The sequence below is a fragment of the Suricata suricatta genome, chromosome 4 (assembly GCF_006229205.1).
Source record: "Suricata suricatta isolate VVHF042 chromosome 4, meerkat_22Aug2017_6uvM2_HiC, whole genome shotgun sequence".
Classification (NCBI taxonomy): Eukaryota; Metazoa; Chordata; class Mammalia; order Carnivora; family Herpestidae; genus Suricata; species Suricata suricatta.
In genome coordinates this window covers 28,985,477-29,009,760 of record NC_043703.1, presented here as the reverse complement: position 1 = coordinate 29,009,760, position 24,284 = coordinate 28,985,477, and the positions used below count along the sequence as shown (strand labels likewise).

Here is a 24,284-nt window from a genome sequence, read left to right as displayed (position 1 = left end):
CAGTCACATCTTGAGGTACTGAATGTTGGTCTGCAATATAGGAGTCTTGGGGAAGAAGGCACCAGAAATACAGAAGGGAAAGAGTCAGTTCTTGCCAACAGGACTGTCAGTCTTTTGAAAGAGAGAGATAAATAGACAGTTGTAAAATGCATTTTCTCCATTTACCTTGACCTTAAATTTGCAGTGTTTACATATATATCATCAAATAGACATTCAGCATTTTGACCACCTCAGAATCTCATTTCAATCAGCTATGATTGAAGGTCTCCAGGTCTTTATCAGCTCAGGAAGAGAATTTATTGGAGCCCACTGAGAAACAGGAAAAGGCTAGCCAAGAACCCAGAGAAACTGAGCCAAAGTGAGGGGAAATGAACAAGTAGCTGAGATTGAAGTGTGTCTTCACATGCCTCTTTTCCACCCCGTTCTGCCAAATTTTAGTGAGCTTCAAAAACAGCCATCCAGAGGCTGCCCACACTCCCTGCATGCCCAGTGGCCCAAATTCAAGGCCGGTCCATCCCCTCCTCACACCCAACCACACCTGCCTTGTGTATTTGATCTCTTCTTTCCAAGATGACAGAGGCATGAGGTTAAAAATTGAGCATTCTCCATGTGTCAGACAATAATTAGACACTTTACATATGTCATCTAATTTGATCTTCACAGCAGCCATATTTCACCTCATTTGGTAGATGAAGGAGCAACACTACAACACACTCTAGGGAACAGTCAGTAAATAGTATCCTTTAAATGCACATCCTTCTAACTTCACTAAGACCTTCAGCCTCTCAGCTATTAGTGATGTGAACAGCTGCTGATCTCTGTGAAGATAATGCTGTGATTGATTACATTATGATTAGTGTTAGGTTGGGCTCCTAGAAGCATTGCCTGAGAGGAATTTGGGTGCCCGTGACTTATTGAGGGTGGGCTCATAGGAGTAAAAAGAAAGGAGGAAGAAGAGGCAGAGAAAGTGGCTGAGCAAGCATATGCTCTCTGTTAGTCTAGCTTCAGCCTGATCCCGTAGTGAGCTCTGAAGCACAAAGCACCTGCAGAATTAGCTCTACCTTAAGGCAAGAGATTCACGTTTTACCCTTGGTCATTCAGCACTGCAGGTTGTAGTGTGTGGGGAGGGTGTGTAACAGGCAGCCCCACTAGTTAAAGGCAATCTTCCAGGGCAGGTGCAGTCATGAGCCCATAGTGCCAAACACCAGACAGGTAGGGCGGGCCTGGTCTGGGCATCGGCACATTCCGCTTCTCACCGACTCCAGGGCGGGGGTATGACATTTTAAAGAAGACCCCAAGGAAAACAATGATGTCATCCAAAGAAATGTGTCTTTGCCACTTCAAGTCCTATGGCAAGTTATTGTAGGAAGTACTTTTGCATCAGAAGATGAGAGACGGGCTTATAGAACCCCTGAGTTATACCTATAAACAGCTGCCTGATTATATCGTCTTAAGTTGAAATAACACTTACAGTTTAATAGAGTGGTTTTTGTGTACATTATTCACTAATCATAACAAATTTATTTTTTTAATGTTTATTTATTTTTGAGAGATAGAGAGAGAGCATGAGGTGGGAAGGGACAGAGAGAGAGGGAGACACAGAATCCAAAACAGGCTTCAGGCTCTGAGCTGTCAGCACAGGGCCCCACATGGGGCTCAAACTCACAAACCACAAAACCATGACCTGAGCTAAAGTCAGACATTCAACTGGCTGAGCCACCCAGGTGCCGCTAATCATCACAAACTTATGATGGCAGGTTTCATTAGCCCATTTTACAGGGAGATTACATGCCTTAATTACAGAATGTTGATGTGATACAGCTGGGCACTTGCTTTTGACTTGAGATCTGATGTCTCTCCAACATTTCATACACTGTATGTTTGGATGGATTCTGCAAAAAACATAATACCCCGTGTAGGAGGACCAGGCAATCCCATTTGCTCAGGACTTTCTCAGTTTTAAAACTGGAAAGCCACATTCAGGAAAACCCAGGGCCAACTTAACCGTTAAGCAGAAAAAGGCAGTGCCTAGGGCCTAGGATACCTTTAGGGGCCTACAAAAAGATTCTAATTTTAATTCCTTTTCCCAACAGAAGAAAAAAATGAATACCATAATAATAATGAACATATAATAACAAAGCCAGCCTGGATTCTTTTTCACCTTTATACTAACTGTCATAAATATAATTTTTAACTCTGTGGGCATGTGCGTGTGTGCGTGTGTGTGTGTACCTGTGAGTGTATGTGAGGGAAGCGTCCTATGAAAGCAAAAGTGTCTAAGACTCACAAAGTCATAATGCAGCTCCGGGCTCACTTTGGCTTCCCCAGAGGCCTCTGCCCTTCTTAGGCCACTGTGCTGTGAATTCCATGTCTCTATTTCCCTATTTACCTGAGCAAACATTTCTCTTACTCATCTTTTTGTCTCCAGCTCCTGGCTGAGCACCAAGCACACTATAGACACCCAGTGCATAGTTATTGATTGAATAAATGAGTTAATTGATGGCCTCATTCAGCCAATTGCATGTTATATAATATAGGGGACATTAACTGGTCTTGGCATCAATTTCTTTTTTTTCCAGTTTATTTATTTATTTTGAGAGAGAGAAGAGGGAAGCAGAGAGAGAGAGGGGGAGAGAGAGAATCCCAAGAAGGCTCCACGGTGTCAGCCCAGAGTGTGACATAGACCTGGATCTCACGAACTGTGAGATCATGAACTGAACCCAGATCATGAGTCAGATGCTTAACTGACTGAGCCACTCAGGTGCCCTTTGGCCTCAATTTCTACATCTGTAAAATAAATACGTTGGAATCGATGAACTCTCAAGTTCTTAGGGGGCACTTTACGTCATATATTCCTTACACCAGATCATGTGACTTTCTTAATGTCATTGAAAAATGTGTTTTATTAGCAATGAGTCACTTGTAGATTCTTAGAGTCATTGTTATATTTCTCCCTCTCCCTATTTTTCTTTTAGATCCTTCCTGGAAGGCAACATGTCAAATTTTACCTCGAGAAAAATTTCTCCCACAGGAAATGGTAATGTAGATAATTTTTTCCTTACTCAGAAAACTTAAGAATCTGAGAAAACAACCCATTGCTCATAATTCTTTTATGCAGATATAGAATGCTTAGAGGCAATGGTCTAACTTAATTAGTATTGCCAAAGTTAGGATTCAGGAAAAAGTAAGGGTGCAATAGCTTTTATTCATGTAATTCAACTCAAAGATTTTTTTTTAAAAAAAATCAATACAAATATTCTTTTGCGTAGGGGACATTCTGTGCTTCTGACTCCCCTGAGATTAAAGAATTCAGTTACTTATAAGCAAAAGCACCAGGACTGCTTGACTATTAGTTAGTAGGTGCTTTAAAAAAATCTTGTGTGTACTTCTGAAGCAGATTTCGTTTTAAATAAGATGGCCGGCACACCAACCCCCTCCTTGGTTTATCTCAAGCCCGTGGTTCTGTGCTCCTGGGTGCCTCACGGGGCATCCTGAACGCCACACTGGCAGTTTCAGTTGGCACTGAGCAGTTTTATATGTTATCTTTGACGATGGGGTGTGGGATTTGTTCTTTCTTGCCAGCACATCCTGCTTTGAAACAGTACTGGCCTTGTCAGTCTAGATGAGTGATGCTAGCCAATCAGATGTGCCTCTGGAGACATCCAGGTTAACAAACTCACTCTCGGCCCCGTGCAACTACACCACCCAGTTCCTTACTTCTTCTGTTGACAGATATGAAGTGTACCACGCAGGGGACCACTCTGAGGCAACAGGGCTTTCAGGAGGTGAACAAAAGAAGGACTTTCTTGCAGGATAACAGCTGGATCAAGAAACGTCCTGAAGAAGAAAAGTAAGAGGGTGTGGAGAGGCTGGGTGTGTGGAGGAGGAGGAGAGCCATGTCCAGTTGGGAAGCTAGTGGCCATCTGGAAAGCAAGTGCTTTTCTTAAAACACTCTGTTGCATGACCTGATTTTTGGTAAGACAGTAGGCATATATTGGCTTTCAGATTTTCAAGAATATCTCTACCATTTTTATTATCACATACCAAAGAAGATGTGAGTCATTAGGGAGAAAAATCAGATTTTCATTGTTAGAACTGAATAGAGGTTTGTGTTTATTTGACAAACAGAAAAGAACATAACTTTCCAGTTTCCCAAAGGATAATATTTAATCCATGGTAGGGAGACTCCAGATGCATGTTAATCATGTCAGTTGAAACAAATAATAGTATGATTCCTAAATATAATAATTTACCTAAAATTTCTATATGTGCAAACGAAGTCAATACATTCTCAATTCATTTTAGTCCCAATGGTCATACATCTCTAGGTACTCAGTGGGTGGTCAATGTAATATTACTTTATAAGGAAAAACATTTACCACCAAGAAAGTTTTTTCTGTTGTGAGCATTGCTTCTACTTGCTGTATGTTACAGACCTGAAGTCTACAACTGTAGGCATATCACCTCATTGCCAGCATAGGCATTTGTCCAGCTCAGATATATTTATTAAAAACTATATGATACATATACGTATATTTTCTGTTTCCTTCTTATGTGCTTATGTGTCATACTTGATACTAGAAAAATACTTTACATATAAAGTACCACAGAATCTTGGGTTGCCTGGATCAGTTAAGCATTCAACTCTTGATTTTGGCTCAGGTCATGATCAAACAGCTGTGGGATCGAGCCCAGCATCCAGCTCCACACTGAGCATGGAACCTGCTTGAGATTCTCTTCTCTCTCTCACTCCCCCTCCCATATTTGCTCTCTCTCTCAAATTAAAAAAAATATCATAAATCACACAAGGTAGTTATTGCCTCCTATATTTTATGGAAGAAAGTATGAGGCTCAGAAAAGTTAAGTAACTTGTCAAATCCACACAAGTATTAAGTGATGGAGTTGAAATTTTAATATGACCCATTGTCTTTCTGTTCCACTGATGGTCCTCATTCAAGGGCAGTTGTATCCCCAGGGGATGTTTGGCAACATCTGGAGACATTTTCAGTTATCAGGGGAGTGCTCCTGACATCTAGTGGGTAGAGGTCATGGTGCTGCCACACATCCTACAATGCATAGGGCTCTCCCCACAACACAAAATTATCCAGTCCACAGTGTCATAGCACTAAAGTAGAGAAGCTCTGAATTGCAGGATACTTACTGGACACTTTCTACCAACCTGCCCGTAGATAGTTATTTGAGGCACATGCTTATAACCTTCAGTAAAGGTGTCTATTAGTTTCTGTTATTAAATCTTATTATTCTAAGGGAATATAGGTGTATTTATGGACTCATACTGACTTTTGGAGTTAACATCCTGGACAACGATCATTTCCTTCAGTAACACATTTACAACTTCTGTCAGAGCCTAATATGGCATCTCTATCTTTCTCTAATGGTAGAGTGATGTCAAACATGAATCATAAATTGGGTGTTGCAAATATATGTACATACAGGTGAAAATAGAGATGTCTAAGGCAAATTGTAATTAGTAGGAATGATGGTTTTATGCCAGGCATGCCTCCTTTACAAAGGCCCAGGGAAGCCAGCTTAGAGGACATGCCAGCTGCTGAATGGAAGGGAACTGGCTCTGGTGCTTTGCCCACTCCTACCGGTCCAGTTCCGGGCTGTGTGTTACCGTTCCTCCTCAGGTAGGGGTGCTTCTGGTGTCCACGACTCTCTCACAAGCTTAAGGAAGGGATACCAAGAGAGATGAAATAGTTCTCTTGAGATTTTTGAGGGTATAAAATTTTCTGGAATTGTTTCAATCTCACCGTTCATCTTTCTTTTTAATTATCCACCAGTTTCTTGTATAGCTTTATTACAAATAGTTGCAGAGTGTTGCATAACATTAGGGGGGCAGAACCAGGAACAATGTGGTATTTCAGGTTTGGTTGGGTTGACATGAAAAACGTTCAGGTACTTACTCTTTGGGTTTGGTTCAATGCCAAAAGCTCTTCTACATGTTTTGACATTTCCTAAAATTGCTTGTACTTTAAAGTCCACCATACAAAGTAAGAAAGACATGGTTTAGGATTTTATGTATTAAGGTCTATGTTTGTATGTATACCCTTATGTATAAAGGGTTAACCAGTAGGAAAAAGCAGAGATTTCAAATAAAAAGATCTGGGTCCTAGACCCATGTCTGTCACTTACTAACTTTTTAGTCTTCAGAAAACCACAAAATCTATGATCAATTTATTCTTCCGTGAATTGGATATGACAGAGTCTTCCTTGCCTAATTCATAGAACTATTTTAAGGGCCAAACAGAGAAAACTATGTATTCTCATGGTTAAAAAATGGGCTAAATCTCCTGTGAATGATCCACATTCACAAATATTAGCCACAAATATTGGTACTTATTTTCCTACTTTTTGTCAAAGAAAACTATCAAGTCCATCCAATGAAAATGCCCAAATATAAAGGACATTATTTATTTATTTTTTATTTATAGTTTAATGTCAAGTTGGTTTATATATAACACCCAGTGCTCCTCACTACAAGTGCCCTCCTCCATGACCATAACCCACCTTCCCCTTTCTCCCTCCTCTTTCAGCCCTCAGTTTGTTTCAGTATTCGAATCTCTCTCATGATTTGCCTCCCTCCCTCTCCCTCTTTTTCCCCCCTTCCACTCCCATGGACCTCTGTTAGGTTTCTTCTGTGAGTGAGACTTATGAGTGAAAACATGTGGTATCTGTCCTTCTCTGCCTGACTTACTTCGCTTAGCATGACACCCTCGAGTTCTATCCACATTGCTACAAATGGCCAGATTTCATTCTTTCTCATTGCCATGTAGTACTCCATTGTATATATAAACCACATCTTCTTTATCCATTCATCAGTTGATGGATATTTAGGCTCTTTCCATGATTTGGTTATTGTTGAAAGTGCCACTATGAACATTGAGGTACATGTGACCCTATGCATCAGCACTTCTGTATCTAAAGGATATAATTTAAAACGTGTTTGTAGAAAGCTTTTGTCTTCATACAGAGATGCACTCTAGTAATGTACATAAAGTAGATATTTACATGTTTCCACACGCTGACAAAAAATAAAAATAACACTCATTCCATGGTTGAATCATATGGAAACCTTATGAGATATATCCAAATAATGATCATTTGTACTGACGAACTTGTTTCTTTTCATCATGCTCTTTCAAGGGGAGACTGATAAAAATAAATGTAGAGTTGTGTTCTTATGCCTAAAATAAAATGAATTCATTTTGCCCTAAATTGTGAGCTCCTTTCCCCATCCCCTTTATTTAATGTTTACCAAATACTGTGGTAACTTTCCATGTGACTTAATTTTGTTCTTTCTCTGCAGAGATGAAAATTATGGCAGGGTGGTGCTCAATCGACATAACTCCCATGATGCCTTGGACAGGTGGGTGTTTCAGGCAAGTTACATCATTAGAAGAAACACAAAGACGATAGTTTTGAGAGAAGACTTGTTCAAGACAAGCTGAATATTTGTGGCTTGCCTCAGGCTTTCCCTGGCATTCTGGAAGACTCTGTGATATCATCAGGAGTTTCCACAAGGCAAAGTCTGTACTTCTGTAGCTCCATGCTTCCAGAACCACAGCTTGGAGGTGGAGAATAAACCATCCCGTGAGATAGTCCTCTTAAATGGAAAAGAAAAGGGCCCTATTGATGGGAAAATGGTTCCCAGAAATGTGATCAGATAAGGTATCTCTGAACCTTAGGAAAAGGAGCCTCTAAAATACAGAAATAACAGCCCTAGAGTTCACCTGCTTTATGAGCAGTACACTTCTTTTTAGAAACTCCTAGGCTTGTGGAAAACCATTAAATAATACTGAATGGCAAAAAGACTGACAGGTAAATTGTAGGAAAAAATCAGAAAAAACATAATCACAATAATGTAAATTATCTAAGATTGATCACATAAGCAGATAATATTCTTGTTAAAACGCATTTATGCTCACACACATACAAACAACCACACCCATCAGTAGAACCTAATTATCAGACACAAGTTTTATCTGGTCCAGTAGACTGTGTCTGTGTGCCACCAAGACAAACTTAGTAAAAGAATGTGATTGTTTTTCATGGCGAGGACTTTAAAAAGTTAAGTAGACACATTGGAGTGCCTGGGTGGCTCAGTCAGTTAAGCCTCTGACTGTTGATTTTGGCTCAGGTCATGACCTCATGGTTCATGGAATGGAGCTCCAAGTTGGAATCCTCACTGACAGCATACAGCCTGTTTGGGATTCTCTCCCTCTCCCTCTCTTTCTACCCCTCTCTCCTTGCTTGCTCACTCTGTCTCTCTCTCTCTCTCAAAATAAACTTTTTAAAAAAGAAAAAAAGTTAGGTAGACACCTTGAATATTTTAAAAACTTTTAGTCATGAATGTTTCTAAACCCTCTTAAACCTGTTCATAATTTTGACCTGTTCAGAGGGTACAGAGCTTAGAATTTTCTACACAAAGTATCTGGTGTTCTGGTTCCCAGCCTTAGTTCATGTGACTGACTGATTGTTCTGTGACTACCTCTCCCTTCTCCTTGGTCTTCATGACTTTGAATTTTTAGCCTGGTTTCTTCTTCACTCTCATCTCACCAAACAAAGGGAATCTAATCATTTCAGTCCAACCACCAGTGGAAAATTCTGCCTCCATTTTATTTGTCATTCCCTGGAACTATTAAGAGTATACTTGTTTTGGGGCGCCTGAGTGGCTCAGTCGGTTGAGCGGCCAGCTTCAGCTCAGGTCATGATCTCACAGTTCGTGGGTTCAAGCCCCGCATCGGGCTCTGTGCTGACTGCTAGCTCAGAGCCTGGAGCCTGCTTCAGATTCTGTGTCTCCCTCTCTCTCTGACCCTCCCCTGCTCACGCTGTCTCTCTTTGTCTCTCAAAAATAAATAAAAGACATTAAAAAAAATTTAAAAATGAGTATACTTGTTTTGGAGTGTGGCAGTGAATAGCAAGCTTTATATTTCTAGTGTGTTTTAGGACAAAAGGAGTTTAATGCCTTTTGTAGTTATTTATAAACTATACTTATTTCCTGAATCCTTCCTGTTGGTGGATAACATTCTAACACAGCACATTGAACTTAAATCTTCAGTAACAAAAATGTGTGAGCCCAAGATGTCTTCCCCTTGACCCATAACTAGCGTCTCAAAATACATGTTCATAGAAGGGAAGTGCTAGTGATTTTTCTCCTTGAGCTTGCTCAAATGGATGCCAACTTTTCTTCCCTTTCACAGAGGCTGTACCCACTTTGGTGGACATTCAACACCATTTTAGAACATCTACTATGTGCTTGACATAGCGTCAGGTGCTTATAGAAAGATGCATAATACACCACTCTTGGCCTTAGAGAGCCCTTACATTCTGGAAGAATATGGACCCACAGATTACAATACTAAAATTTACCATGGAAATGCTATTGGAGAAGTGTATGACAGTGCCATGGGAATAGAGGAGAGAGAGCCCTTGTCTGCTTGGATTACTCATAGATATCACCCAGAAAGTGCTCTTTGGTGCTGGCATTGATGTTCAAAAGATGAGGAGAGGTTTTCGAGTATGGAAGGGCAACTGGTGGGCATGGGGGCAGGATAGAAGTGCTTCCAGCAGAAGTGGCAATGTGTGCAAAAGCTTCATGTGAGCAGAGTCTGATAATAAAGGAAAGAGAAGACAATGTATTCTTCTTACCTTAGATAACAACTTCACAGTATGCACAAACTAAGAAATTTTGCCATGTACTTGTGCCAGATTGTTTAAGCCAGTGAAACAAGCCTTTGTAGCACAAATACGTGCAGAGATGTCAGTTGTGAACCAGACACTGGCCTGAGGACTGGGAACAGAACAAAGTCCCTGCTTCCACAGAACCCACACCTTAGCTGAAGATGGAGGATGGGAAAGATAGAAAATAAATAAACACAATATAATATGTTGTATTGCCATAAGTGCTAGGAAGAATAAAGTCAGCTAATGAGACATAAAGGATGCTATTTGAAAAGGGGCTTTTTCACAGAAGGGGGTCAGATGGCCCCACAGTGCCCCTTTGCATTCATGCATTAAACACAATGGTGGTCTTTATTGTGATTTCACTATGATTTCCCTTTAAAACTTAAGGAATTGTAGGGTGCCTGGGTGGCTCAGTCAGTTAAGCATCAGACTTTGGCTCAGGTTGTGATCTCACAGTCCATGAGTTTGAGCCCTGCATCAGGCTCTGTGCTGACAGCTCAGCGCCTGGAACCTGCTTCTGATTCTGTGTCTCCCTCTCTCTCTCTCTGCCCCCTCTCAGCTCTATCTCTTCCTCTCTCTCTCTCTCAAAAATAAATAAAAACATTAAAAAAACTTAGAGATTTGCATTAAGTAACTTTTCTTTACTTTTGTCTTTCATCAGCAGACACTGTTCCCTCTGCTTCTGTTTGAAAATGTTCACATCTATTTATCCTCTGAGACCCCACTCAAACTGCACCCTATCCATAAGGCCGTCTCTGATTCTTTTACCTAGAAATAAACTATCTCACCTCAGAACTTCCCTGCACTTTACCTGTCTTTTATGACATTAGCCACTTTGTTCCTTTGGATGCACGCAACTAATTTGTCTCTGCAACGGTAAGATCCATAGTTTTTATTCTTGACTTCCTCATAGTCATCAACACAGTGCATATTATATTATTTACCTTCAAAAGTTTTTTTAAATAAAAGTACACTATATCAAGTTAAAAATTAAAATTTAAGTGCATATACTGTTTTAGTACTTGTATCTTTGATCTGTCAGCTTCAAATGATGCTTTGAAATGCAAACACAATAAATCATAGTGTAATTTCTGAAAGAGCTTGCTTTTTCTATATCACAGAGCTATATAAGGCATTAAACAGCTTGTTTTTGCTGATTGATCAGTCTGATCAAGATATTCCCATTTGCTTTGATGACCTTGATCTATCCTGTCCTTTTGGTCTTCTTTCCTCTCCTGTTTGTTCTGCTTGCCTGTCTTCCTCAACTTTCTTGGCTTACTGTCTCTCTTCTCCCTAATTCTCCTTAACTTCCCTTTCTTCACCTCTCTTCCTTACATTCTATCCTTTCTCTCTTCTCCCACTTTTTTTTTCATTTTTTTCCAGCTTTTCCTGTATTTTTTTCTTTTCTTCTCTTCTCTATCCCTTCACTCAGCAAGTTCTTTTTTTCAACCCTGTCCACGGTGCTGAAGTTTAAATAAAGCTATTTGTATTTAGCCTGTTGAGCTGGCTTATTATGGTGCTACTAAAATTCTGCAAACAAAACATGGTTGATTCTAAGTCTATTGTGTTTAAGTCCTGTGATGTAAAAGTCAACAGTATTGACAAGAGTACATATTAGTTATTAACCATTTTGCATATCGTGTTGTTTGTTTTGCCTATCCTTATCTCCAATTTGAATATGTTACATTGAAGTTAAAAATAATTGGACTTAGAGAATTCATTTACTAGCATGTGGAAGTGGATTTGTCATAATTTATTCCATCCAAGTCAAAACCTTGAAAGATTTAGACTCTCTGAAGCTGTCTTCCCTTGTTAACGTGTGCATCTCCTACTTGAATAGGCCAAAATTTTACCAAAGGCATGATAGGTTATAAACATTTTTGGCAATTTATTTGATCTTCTGTAATTATTTTTTACTACAGGAAAGCCAAAAGAGATGCGCCAAAAGCTACAATTAGTCGGTACAGATCTGATGACACTTTAGACAGGTAAGGTGTTTTTAATCATGTAAGCGGAATGCATTATGTATATTAAATTTCCTTTTTTTGGTCAAGCATGAGGTATTTAAATGTCTGCCAAAGTAAGTTTTGAACACGATATTTTATATCCAGTGAGAGAAGGGCTATTCAGATTGAATACCTTCTTCAAAATTCACAAAATCTTTACTCAATATGCTATTTTCTTGAAATCTTGCTAATAGTAGATGGATAAGAACATTTCTGAAGAAACTGGCTTGGGTATAAGTAGTGTGGACACTCCATGCAATCTGTGCAGTTTAGAATGGAGAACCTAGTTATTTTGGTGAATATGAATAGTCAGTTCTTGTTCTAACTTTTGGTCTTTCCATCCCACTGGTGGAAAAACAGCAGTTTCTGTTTTCATAGAAATACTGTAAATTATAATTATACAATCATTTTGAATCACTCTAGTATAAAGGCACTGGCTCTTTACAAAGTGAAACTACTTTTGTGGTGGCAATAGAGTCACCATATGGCTTATAGAAGAGTCCACAGTGTTGTGCCTGTTATTAGCTCCTTCTACACAGAGGGTAAGAGCTCATTTCTATGGAGAAAATTGAGAAACATCTATTTGGATGTGAATGTACAAGCCACATTTTTATTTTATATTTGGTAGCAATGTTTAGTAAGCCTATAAAGAGCAAGTTAACATCTTTAACTGGAGTGTAGACAATGGACCCCTGACCACTGATAGTTGAGGTCACTCCCTGTAGCTAAAGATATGCTGCCATTGTAGACAAAATGCCACCTGCTGCATTTTAAGCAGATATGGTGTATTTTATGGTATCTTATAGATTCTATATTCAATATTTCCCAGGATTAATTCATGTAGGAAATGTATATACTTCTGCACTATTCATAGGTTTTCAAGCCAGTCTCCCTAATAGAGGCTAATCCACACTGGTATTCCTAAGAAGGTCATTTCTCACTTGTAAATAATAGCCTCAACAAAAATGAGTTTGTAGAAGTGTTTGTGCAAGATCTCTCCACAGCACTGAGTGGAGAGAGGAGTCAAGATAACCGTCCATTCACATTGGCCTTGAGGGCTGTCCTGTTGCACCATTAATTGAAGATGGGAACCCTATTTCTAGGAATGAATCTGAAAGTGAGATAATTATGCCTCAAGAAAGGGGAATTGGTGGGAACCTTCGTAAGCTGTGTATTTGAAGGTCTATATTAGGCCAGTCAAGACAGAGCCTTGGAACATGGCTAACCAGTTGAGTTGTTCTCAACCTCAGCTACAAATTAGAATCACTGAGAGAACTTTTAAACTTTACTGATAACATGGTCCCACCACCTTTCACTCCCAAAAACTCTGATTGAATTAGTCTGAGGTGGGACTCTGGCATTTCTAAAGCTTATGAAGTGATTCTAATGTGCAGCCAAAAGTCAGAACCACTAATCTAGCCCAAGTCCTTCATTTTATACACTACAAAATGAGGCCAGAGGTTACCTGGTTTATTTACGCAGAGGTTTAGTGGCATGTTTGGTCAGCTCATTCCCCAGGCAGTCCTGAGTTCCAGTGGTATGCTACATCCTCTAAGTGTGGAAATAGATGTGAGGGAGAGAACTCAGGAATCAGTAAAGAAAGGCAAATCCTGTTAGCAGGAGACATTTTCATAATGCTGGCCACTCTAAACCTCAGATATGAAATAATTTTAGGAGGAAGATGACCAACTATATCTGGTATACATGTGTATATGCATCTGAAGAATGCATTTATTTTATTTTTATTTAATTTTAATTTTTTAAGATTTTATTTTCAAGTAATCTATATATACCCAACATGGGGCTCAAATCCACAACCCTGAAATCAAAAGTCACATGCTCCAAATAATGCATTTATTTTAAATGAATATGAGAAAAGTAATTTGGAGTTGTCTTTTAAAGAATATATGTAGGTAAAAGTATGAAGTGTTCTAAAGAAACCTAAGTAAATAATAATGTATGCAATGTGGCCCAAATTCTAAAGATGGTTTGACTAATTTGGAAAACCTAGGTTATGGTGACCTCTAGTGTTCTCTTGTGGAAATGTAGCTTTTCATTTGGGTCTTTTGATCATACTGTTAATTACTATATTTGGGTATTTATTGTTTCTAAGATTGACACTTATCAAAACAACTTATTTCATGTCACAAGTTTGAAAAAACAAAATTTTCAAGAGAAATACAAAGTAAAGTTAACTTTCCTAAGTAATAAGAAATTGACACATGTATTGAAATAGTGGTTTACAGTCCTCTCCACTATTACTCATAGACTGATCCCCATAGTGGCATAGAAGAGATCCTGGAGGTGAAGAGTAGTAAGGGAAGGAAGACATGTTGATCTAATAGATGAGTGTGGAAACAATCACACTACAAAATTAGATGTAGGACATTGGGCTCTATTGGTAAGACTTTGCAGACACACTACTTCCTAGTTGGGTGAGTAAGAAAAAGTCACTCACCTTCTCTCAGATTCCATTTCTACATCTATAAAATGAAAATAATTACACCTCCCTTGTAAGGATGTTTTAAAGAGTAGAGAGGAAAATGCATACATTAAGCAGCAAATAGTAGGTAGCTATTTTAATTATTACATGCAGCATTGCCCACATAGATTTACACCATAGAATTTTTATGAACTTCATTTAATTTTAACATCAGAACTTGCCTTTATTTAAACATTGATAATGTTCGATATTAAGTATCTGCATACCTTAGACAAATTGTTGTTTTTCTTGTACCAGAGTATCAATTTCCCAAGATTATTTTTATCTCATGTTAGGATCTCATAGACAACTATAAAGTCTAAATAGAGTTTCCAAGAAACATTTAATTTTTTAAAATTTTATTTTATTTTTAAAGTTTATTTATTTATTTTTGAGAGAGAGGGTGAGCTTTGTGTGAATGGAGGAGGGGCAGAGAGAGGCAGAGAGTCTTAAGAAGGCTCCACATTGTCAGCACAGAGCTCAGTGAATCATGAGATCATGACCTGAGCCGAAAGCTATAGCCGAATGCTTAACTGACTGAGCCACCTAGGCACCCCTCCAGAGAACATTTAAAATTTAAGAGTTAGAGTCATCTGACATCTTACATATGGTACCTACAGTGATTTATTGTGGAGCCCTTTAAATATGAACATCTTAGGGGCTCAGTAGCCGTTAGTGAGGGTATATATTCATCGTCCTTTGCCTGGTGATCACCTTAGATATGGATTTTTTATACATGGATTCTAGGAGCCTGTACAAGTTAATGCCTGTATTGTGAACAGTCTGTTGAGAATATGAAGTTCTGGAAGATTTCAACCTTCCTTCCTTTTTGCTTTCAAGAGTTATCAGTTTGTTCCATTGTGCATTATAAACAAAACCTTGTTTGGAGTTAACTCATAGCACTTTAATGTATTAGAGTTATTTACACAATATTTTAGTTAAACATATCAAGATGACATTAGGAATTGAAATCATTTTAAATTTATCACAGTTAAGTCATATTTTCTCCCAAATTAATATTTTTTTTGAGTGAGGCAAAGTTAGTGCCCAGCTTTCCAGGAATATCTTGTATAAAACCATGTACTAAAATCTATGGTCAAATTGAAAGTTTAGAGAAAGTTATAGTAAATCCATAAAGTCAGATCAACAGAAAAGTTTTGCTGACCTTTTGTTTTCCTGAGCCTAATTTTGCTACATCCTAGTTTTGTGCAAGCCTGCAGAATGCTCGACAGGATAGCCCCATGTCTTAGGAAGAAAATTCCTTTCCCCTCCGGGGTTAGAGAAGAAAGGGAAGGAGCTGTCTGCAGTATTGGATGCCTAATTCGTCTTTTCAGACACAAGGGACGGACATATCTAGGAGACCTGAGATTTGATGGCCAGTAGGGGCTATTAACTATGTGTGTTAATCCAAGTAAACTAATTCACCGGTGTAGAGTAACTCTTTTAACAAGTTCCCTCTATTGCTCCCAAATCTATTGTGGTTTAGCATAGTAGATGATTACTGTTCACTCTCTTCAGAGTCCAGTGTGATAGGCTGGAAGAGTAGGGATGTCTCAGTCCCACGAAGTCACTCAGAGACCAAGTTCTTTTCATGTTTTAATGCTGCTGTCTTCAACACATGACCAACAAAAACTATAGTGGAAGGGGAAGAAAGAGCATGGAGGATCACATAAGAGGTTTGATGATGGGTCTGAAAGCAGCAAACAACATTTCTGCCAACATTCCTCAGTCAAGAACTCAATCACATGGCCCCAACCTAATTTCAATGAAGAATAGGAAATGTGGTCTTCCCATGTGCTCAGTAGGAAAAGAAAATGAGTTTGCCAAACATAGCATTGTCTATGCCACAACATATTTTTAAAAGATACTTGTCTTCCATTGATGCCTTTTACAAACTTGGGAAGTACTGTCACTGGCTGGATGTAAGTTTGACAACACAGGGTTTAGGGACATTGACCCGTGTGCAATAAAAAAATCTACATATAACGTTTGACTCCAAGACTTAATGACTATACTCTACTATTTACCAGAAGCCTTTCTGATAACATAAACAGTCTCTTAACATGTATTTTGTTTGTTATGTGTATTCTATACTGAATTCTTACAATAAAGTAAGCTAGAAACAAGAAAATGTTATTAAGGAAACCAAAGGAAGAGAAAATACATTTTTAATACTGTACTGTATTTATCAAAAAATTCTGCATGTGAGTGGACCCATGCAGTTCAAATCCACGTGGTTCAAGGGTCAACTGCATTATTAAGCAATAATTAATATAAAATAGTGGGTTAAATGCTCAGTGAATCAGAGAGGCTAGTAAAAAAGCATAAATTAAAAAAATTCCAAACTGTCTCAAAATAGCCTCATAAATAGATTTCAGTTTAAGTAGCTTTTTTTTAAGTTGCAAAATATTCTAAAATGTAACACCTAAAAACAAATCTCTCTACTAGTCAAAAGTTATATTGTGAACTTACTCTTTCATGAAAGAGGTCTGAAAGGATGTTAACGATCTAAATGTTCATGCAAACCTTTGTCTTGTTTCTTTGTAAAGGATCTCAGACAGAAATGATGCCACTAACACATATAAGGCCAATACCTTGGATAACCGACTAACCAATAGGTACTGGTATCTATTGACTTTGGGAAAGACCCAAGTACAATAGTTTTCTAAGCATTACTTATTTGCTTACAATTCTTCTGTCCTACTTGATATCTTTCTGTAAATTTTTATCCTCTATTTTTTAAACACAAAAATTCTAGTGTAAAAACCTTTATTCCTCCTCGTGGTTAAAGAAATAGAAATTCTTTGTCGTCTTGCTTAAAAATCAAGACAGTCCATTGCTTCAGGTCATCATTCTTATGACATTCATGTTTTTGTTCTAAGTCATCCTGATGACAAGAGTAAGAAATATATGTAAATTCCAACCTTACATTCTTATTGCTAAAGAAAATTCCTAAACTCCGCAAATACAAACACTGGGTTTAAATTATACTGAATTTTCTGAAATAAAATGATTTCCTTTAGAATCTAGTATAAGGCAAAAAGATCACCTTATCAAATTTATTCAAATTCTGATGCTTTCTTTTTCTTCCTCTCAAATAATGTCTAACTTTAAATAGCAATTCTAAATTCATGGACAAATGCAAATGATGCAAGTATTTATTCTTTGTGGTTGCTGATTGTTTGTCTTTTTTCCCCTCAGAAACATGTCCACGTTTCGATCACCAGAAGCAGCAAAGATGTACGTACTGACTGAAGTTACACTTTAGGAATAAAGTGTATTTATTTATATGTGTTCAAGATAAACCAGGGTATACCCCTATCAGGCAAAGTTTCACTGTAACAAGATCACACTCCTGTTGCTTATGCAGAGTTTAGGTAAAAAGAAGAAAATGGTCCATGAAGCTTTAAATATTGACTATCTGGATTTTAACACAAAATGTTTTCCAACCTTTGCTCTAACCAAACACCGAAACTTAAGTCATTCTTTTCTTCTTTTCTTTTTCTCCTTTTTTGTTTGTCTTTTTTTATTTTTCTTTTTTTCTTTCTCCAAATTTTTATTTAAATACCAGTTAGTTAACATGCATGTAATACTGGTTTCAGGTGTAGAATTTAGTGATTCATCACTTACATACAACACCCAGTGCTCATCACAACAAGTGCCCTCCTAATCCCCATCCCATATTTGTTTATTTTTCCCCCACAGAACTTTATTTTTCCCTGTTGTTATGACCACTAACTCTTTCCCCTACATTTCACTTGTCTTTCAAAACACTCATCATGTTACGGTTCATCTGAGTCATGAAATCATAGGTTTGCTAGCGATCTGTTTAGATAAAGTACATTCTCTTTGGAACGTACTAGTTGTGATTATAAACTGCCAAACTAGGTGGATTTTTGAAAACAGAATTGGTTTTTAAATTTGTGTTTAAAATGAAGGCATTTTCACCTTGGACCACACCTCTCAGTAGTTGAAACAGGTCTGGGTCACTTCCATTTTTTTTTGAAGGTCTATGTATATTAATAAATGCTAAATAGAGATTTAAAGTGGTGTGATTTTTACATGTTTTCTTAAACCACATAGTGCTTTTAGTGAAAAAAAATGCAACATATTTCTGTTAGTCACAACACATACAATATTAAATATTTATTATGAACACACGAGAACACACGAGAGCACAGGAGAGTTTGTTGGTCTGGATTTCAGACAATGTCATATGGTGAGTGACTTCCTTTAGTTCCTTCAGTTCTAATTACTTAGATGAGGGCCTGATGATTCATAAAATGGGTAAACTAAGGAAAAACTTGTTTTCTGTCCTTCCTTTGTCATTGAAACATTTTGTGGTGGATAGGGAGCAGGTGGGAACACGCGTAGATTCTAAGACCTTTCAAAGGTGAGACAGCATCAAAAAGTTACAAGGCTCTGGTTTGTTGTGATTGCACAGGCAACATGGAGGCTCGTTCAGTGCAAACACCCCCAGCCCCCCGGCTCCTGGCTCTGCCACAACTCCTGTGAAGAAGAAGAGGTACGATGGACCTGTTGTATCTGCCTCCTGTCAGTATTCTGTGGAGGGCTGTCTTTTATTAATTTCTGAACTGAATCATCTACCAGGATCCCCAGGTAGCATCCAGAAGCTGCTCTCTCATCATTGTTTCTTCCTACCTTTGGATCCAGTGCCTACTGGATTCTGATGTCCTCAAACTTTGTTTCTTTCCCCCCTAATTTCCTTTTCAAATATGCAGTCTTTCCTCCAGAACCCTTCGGGTCTTGGATATCTAGGTAATATTTTCAATGTCAGAGCTCAGCAAAGGTTAGCACTTCAGGTAACACTTTCAGTAGAGTCCTGCTACGGGGACACCTTACCCTGACATTTAGGCTGCCGTGTGGCCGGTTGTTGCCACACTCCTGCAATCATCCTGCGTCTTTGCTGACCCCTCTGCTCTACAGATTGGGTTGACCCTATTTCCAAGGAGAGTCAAAGGCCCTATCTCGAGACATCAATCTGTGTTTGTGTGATTATTGCTTCCTTCTATGACATTCTCTGCCTGGCCTCCCACCTTCTGCCTGCGCTGACTTAAATTATTTAGGTAGACCTGTGGTGGCAGAATATTCTTCAGGAGACAGAGCGTGACAGTAGAAGTAGCTTTTGCTTGTTGAAGAAAACACAGTGCTAGTGAATCATGATCAAATGAAAAACAAGCTTTCATGAACTCCAGTGCTTCCAAAATGTTTTTCTTTTCTTTGCCTGCACCACGACCATGCCTAGTATAGGGTAGGTGCTCAATGTTTGTTGATGGATCAGCTAATTGCTCAAAATGCTACTGTAGTCAGAATTTTGGCCATGTTTGCAGAGTCCCAGAAAATGTGATCACCTTATTCTTGGACCCAAATTTCACATTTCCTATCCATTGCAAGAATCTTTTCTCTGACCAGTTAGACATAATGCAGGATCATTGAAGCCAAAAATAAGACTCTTACTTTTGTGATATACATTTGGCTGTTCTTGGAAGTAGCATTGACTACTTAGATTGCACTGAAATCTGGTTTGATTTATGCCCATCTAGTCTTAGTTCAGTCCTGTAGTGCCTCAGAGAATAGATCTACTTCAAAAATTTAAAGCCAGCTCTTCTGCGCTCCATATCCCAGACTTTCCTTCTCTGGGCTTTCCTCTGACATGTCATTGCCATCTGAATATCTTCATTTTTGCTCCATATCTAACTCTATTTGACAGGGCCCTTAGCTATCTCTATCAGTTAAAATTACTTCCTGGTAATGTGAAGACATCTTTCTAATTGGATATACATGTGTTTGTATATATGCATATATGTACATATATATTTATATACATATATATAATTGAGGTTAATATTACTGTGGCAATCACTTATATTTTCAGTATTCTTAGTTTCAGAGTTTTTTTATCATGTAGCTTTTTAAAAACCATACAGTATAGCATAAGACTGTTTCTTATAAAATATCTCAGATACGCAGAAAAATAAGGAGAAAAAGAAGTATGTTGGTGATAAACACCAATAACCTCACTAGCTAGATTTAACAAATATCATCATTTTCCAGATTCTTTTCATGTTTCTTTTTAAAGAAATGTCCATGTTTTTGTGTCAGGAAAACAGGGAAAGGAGCTTACTTGGAGAGTAAAGAGCCCAGATTGTAGGATAGTTACTTCCTATTGAGCTGATGAAATAGTTTTCACTTTCTTTTGAAGGCCTGTAGAAATGTCACCTCAATGCTTTTTAACTGTCAAATTATTTTCAGCTTTTCCTGGTAGACATGTGGGTGGGATCAAGTCTTTCAATTACCATGTTTATAACCGATGTCATTTCCTAACAGACAGTCCTGGTTTCCACCACCTCCTCCCGGTTACAGCATCACTCCAAGCTCGGGAACAGGAGGAAGGTAAGGGAAAGGTGTCAGATGTAATTGCTGGGTAACTTGATGGAAGAATGTGCTGGAATTTGACAACATATAATTGCAGAAGCTTCAGAATAAATTGGAGGCTATCTTGTGAACTCTGAGTGCTGAACAAGACGGTGTCCAGTGGGAGTGAGGTCAGGGTACCAGTGCTCTGGTAGGGAATCTGACAAGGTGCAAGGAGTAAGTAGCTGTATTCATTCGCTATGGGCTGCCGTAACAAAGTCTTACAGGCTGGGTGGCTTAACGAAAAATGTTTCTCACAGTTTCAGAGGTTAGAAGTCCAAACCGAGGTGTCAGCAAAGTTGGTTCCCACTGAGAGCTGAAAGGGACAATCTGTGCCACACTCTCTCCTGCTTTCTGGCAGTCTGTAGGCACCGTTTGGCATTTCCGAGTCCGTATAAGCATCATCCAGATTTCTGCCTCCGTCTTTACATGATGTTCTCTCTGAGTGCATGTCTGTGTACACATTTCCTCTTCTTAAGAGAACACTTGTCATATAGGATACGTGGCCCTTCCTACTCCAGTATGACCTCATCCTAACCTAACTAAATACATCTGCAAAGACCCCATTTCCAAATATGGTCACATCTGAGGCACTGTGGGTTAGGGCTTCAACATATGAATTTTTGGGGCACATAATTCAACCCATACAAGTGGCAGAGGAGAGAATGGAGTCCAGCACCAGGTGGGGCTCCACTGTGGGCTCCCAGTACACCACTGCCTTCAGGCTGTGATGAATCCCTATGACTGGGTAAGGATATGACTAGCAAGTTCTTTGTAAACTTCAAGCGATAAATGGGTTGTTTACACTTTTATTTTTTTGTTGAGAGCAATACTTATAACTAAAATTATAGACCATTTGGAGGGCACCTTGTTCTACAAAATCCATGCTTGGAATGTCAACAATCATTTATTAAGTGATCATTGTATGCCTGCCAGATACTGTTCTAGGATCTTGGGATATATCAGTGCACAAAACATGGAGCCTACCATGACCTTCAAAGAAGCAGACATATGTGTAGAACTACAATCTATGCCATCTCTACCATACAAAGAAAAATAAGTCTCTGGTTTGCTGTTGCTTTAGGGTTTCCAAAATTGTTTTTATGTCATCAGCCCCTAGAATATCTCCTCCAAACATTTCCATGTTCCAGTGGGTCTTACTTTTCCCACTCAACAATGGAGACAAGAATTATTAAACAATGTGCTTGTTTAGTATTAGATTGTTTTATCTCCCAAAATTTTCATCTGCTGTGCAGGCTTTTAATGTCTCTTATTTCCAAATAATAGAAATATTTGGAAATAAATGTCCTTTATTATAATTTAGGTTGGCTCTAGAAGGATGTAAATAAACTTATTTGACAGACACAAAGAGCTCAAGTTGCTTTTTGCACACTTGTTGCATCTTTATATGTCTATATTTACATATGTTATATATTATATATAAATAATTACTAAACATGTTGAACAGTCACAACTTAGAATTACATCTACCTTATCTGTTAAAATATTTTCTTTTAAACATCCTCATCTATAGGTAACTTCCAATTATATGAGTTGCCAACTATGGATGTTTCTAATTTATAACCTTCTTTCCCCTCAGGCAATTAGCTCTCTCTCTCTCTGAGTGACACCTTTCATGGAGCAACTGAAATGGGGAAAATATTAACTAGGAGTTTTGGTAGTTACTATTATTTCCTGAATATTTTAAGATCCATCCAATTTTGTCTTAATCGATAATAACTGGTACTTAGAAATATTTATTATTCCCAAAAACATATGTTCATCTTCCATGTATTATTCCAATATTAATGTAAATTACTATTACAGTTAGCAACTGGTTATATAACTGTGTAAAAATATAGACGGATTATTCATGAGTTACTATCTCATGCTTTCAATGCCCGTTGAGCTTCTGAATCTCTGTTTGCACAGAACTGGTAGTGCTTGGCTATATGCCCTTGCAATTTATGCATTGCTGGATGTAATTTACATGGGAGATAAAATGAGTCACAATGCTCCTATTTCTGGTTTCTGGATCAGGGCCATTGCACCAGAACTAAGGGAAAGAGATTATTGGACTAGGTTGATCAATTTAGATATCCATTCCATTTTTAGAGGCACAGATTATTAAAATAATGGCTAAACTGAAAGATTTCTCTTTGAGGATCGTAGCTAATGTCATGCCAAGCTTTCAGAGGAAGGAGGGAATAATAAAAATATAGCAATGCCTTTGATTTCTAAAATGCTTTTCTTTGAAAGAGCTCAGAGTACAGCTTCTGTTTCTCACCTTTAATGCCAATGCATTCCTAGGGCTGAAAAAGAGCCTTTTTAGTGAAAGCTGAAAAATAGAAGCAATTATTAAATGATAAAAGGAAGCAAAGGCTTCAAAAAGAGATCTTTGTCCCCAGAAGAACACAAAGAAAATGAAAATAGGTCAAAAATATAAAAATGGGGGACTATGGTTCTTAATACTAGCTAATAACTCAGCCCTAACCTTACTTCCCTCATTCCTCACTTATACACTGGTCTCCTCCTCTCTTCCCTCTCTTGTGTCTTCTGTAACAGAATTCCCCTTTAAAACTAACATTCTCACTCTCTTTTCTGATCTTCATTTTGTGAATGTTCATTTTTCCCATCACCTAATCTCTCCCAGAGATCTAATTTTCTCTCACACACCCTTGTCTTCGCAGCACATTTGAAAAGACCTCCAGACTTCCTAGCCATTGTGGGAGTGAGTCCTTTTCTTCAAACTTTCCCCCCCTTACCTCTCTGTGGCCTTTGCACCATGGATCATCCCATCCTCCAGTTGTTCCTTTCTTGACTTATAGAATATGGAAAAATCAAACTTAGTTGTGTATGGATTGAAAACTTGTGTTGGGATTGTGTTTGGATTGAAGTCTCTTACAGGTATGATGTAAGCTGCCTTAAAAATGGTCTCAAGCTTTTGTTATCAGCAGAAGAACCCATGATATCACACCTTTATCTATATTTATGTGTGTACATCTATCTATAGCTAAGACTATATGAGACTGCGTTTACGTCTCTGTTTCTGTATCTCCACCCATAACTATAGCAGCGTGTAATTCTGTATCAATCACCATAAGACTGGTGAGTTCAATTAGAGAGTAAATGAGAGAATTTAATTTTCTAAAGTAACCATATATTACAGCAAACTGAGAGGAAAAAAGCAATTTTCTCAAACAGGTATCATTTTATGTATGATATACATTAGTTTTATGATGAGAGGTTAAGATCTGGGTGATCAAACAGAATTTGGGAGTTAAGAGTTAAATATCTTTGAAAGCCTCTTGCCTTAAAAAAAAAAAACAAGATTAAAGAGAGAAGCTGTAATTCATGATAACAAGACATAGCATGTAAAGTTTAGAACTTAAGTAAAAACTTTTCTAGCTGGTTTCTAAGGCAGTTCCTTGGTCATTGGGACAGAAATATTCTCAGACCTCCTCTACCTTCTCTTGTGAGAAGAGAAACAACCAGAGTAGCATTCTGAATGACCAATCTGTGTCAACAAGATTATTTCTTTTGAAATCTTATCAAATGCCCCCAGAACCTATCATTTCTTTTCATTTTAATTAAGACTGAATCCAGATTTTAGCTTTTATAATTGCTCTTCCCTGTTACTGTCATCTGTCTCT

At 38.1% G+C, this 24,284-nt stretch overlaps 1 protein-coding gene across 1 annotated transcript in view; it reads left to right on the top strand.

Moving 5' to 3' along the window:
- Positions 1-2,997: 2,997 nt before the first annotated feature.
- SCEL (sciellin) overlaps positions 2,998-24,284 on the top strand; it is a 99,130-nt gene continuing 77,843 nt past the window's right edge. The window contains exons 1-7 of the mRNA XM_029938425.1: positions 2,998-3,037; positions 3,733-3,850; positions 7,331-7,390; positions 11,631-11,696; positions 17,398-17,436; positions 18,641-18,721; positions 20,545-20,610. Coding sequence (XP_029794285.1) covers positions 3,735-3,850; positions 7,331-7,390; positions 11,631-11,696; positions 17,398-17,436; positions 18,641-18,721; positions 20,545-20,610 — 428 coding nt within the window. The 5' untranslated portion in view covers positions 2,998-3,037; positions 3,733-3,734. The remainder of the gene's footprint in view (positions 3,038-3,732; positions 3,851-7,330; positions 7,391-11,630; positions 11,697-17,397; positions 17,437-18,640; positions 18,722-20,544; positions 20,611-24,284) is intronic.